A 1191-nucleotide genomic window follows, 5' to 3' on the forward strand; every position below is an offset into this window, starting at 1 on the left:
AAAAGTTATAATCTGAAACTTACCAGTCATGGAAGGCGCCAATTAGACCCCGGTCATAAATAGCAGGTAAAGTATTCACCGTAGTTGCAGGAACTACGTTCATAACCCAAACAGGCCATGTACTCAAAGCAACAGCAAATCCACCTAGGAAAGCACTCATGTCCATGACATTCCTAACTTCATTCTCTTCAACATCCATCAGTCTCCAGTAGTGACGAACTTGATCCTGCCAGTAGATTGTATCTGATAAGAACTTTTCTCGATTGATACCTGCACCAATTACATGATATAATGATACACGACTACTAAATACAAGATTAATACGTGAAAGATCTCACACTGTAGAGGAAACCCAAAATGACAATGTGATCTACTAGCAAATAAGCAATCAATCAAGTATACCACATGGCACGTATGATTGTTTTGAAGACTTTCTTTATTTCTGTAACTGAAAAATGTATCCTTAGCCAAGGAGAAGTTCGAATATAAATTCATGATTGAAAATGTTCAGCCACTGCAGAAGCATGGTTGGGGCACATATGGCTTCAAAGGAACACAATATTCATTACATGTAAATTCATAAGAAGCTTTGACATCCTCTTCCTACTGGAACACTCTCTTCATCATATAATATATAAATGAATATCCAAAAGGAACTTAATTCTCTCGACTAGTAACAAAAAAGAGATTTTATTATACAGTTCATCCCAATAATCACCAGATTATGAAGTCCAGTTATAAAAAGATGCAACAATCAAAATTACTATATATTACATACTGCTGAAATTAATTAGAGAAATGAACTCAAGTTGCCTGAAAAGGAAACGCTTTCAGTTATGTACCTAGGTTACTGAGAGTTCTAGAATACTCTGAAAGACGCTGTGGCCTGGGAGGCAGAGTCTGAGAAACACGGGGCGTTATACAGTTCCTCAAAGGTGTTTTCCACGAGGGTTTAGAATCATCCACAGGATCACATAGGCTTAGAAGCTTCTCCTGTGCATTGTGCTCAAGACATGAGTTGTTCTCTGGCTTTGTCCAGATTGCTGTCTGCACTTCCCTAGCAATGAGTTTCCAGCACATTGCAGAAGTCAGATTCATCAACTTATTCCAAATCACTGGAAAATCTTTATCTTTCCTATAAGCAGGTGGAGCAGAGTAGACAAAATATCCATTTGATCGCAGTAGGCGATC

At 38.1% G+C, this 1191-nt stretch overlaps 1 protein-coding gene across 1 annotated transcript; it reads right to left on the reverse strand.

Annotated features, from left to right (window-relative positions):
• Positions 1-23: 23 nt before the first annotated feature.
• Positions 24-1185, reverse strand: LOC111386350 (probable methyltransferase PMT6; the record flags this gene model as incomplete). The annotated part of the gene is made up of 2 exons (XM_023010810.1): positions 843-1185; positions 24-270 (listed from the first exon to the last, which is right to left on the reverse strand). Coding segments are annotated over exons 1-2 (503 nt in total), but the record flags the coding sequence as incomplete, so codon positions are not given.
• Positions 1186-1191: the final 6 nt, after the last annotated feature.

The sequence above is a fragment of the Olea europaea genome, unplaced genomic scaffold (assembly GCF_002742605.1).
Source record: "Olea europaea var. sylvestris unplaced genomic scaffold, O_europaea_v1 scaffold35169, whole genome shotgun sequence".
NCBI classification, from domain to species: domain Eukaryota; kingdom Viridiplantae; phylum Streptophyta; class Magnoliopsida; order Lamiales; family Oleaceae; genus Olea; species Olea europaea.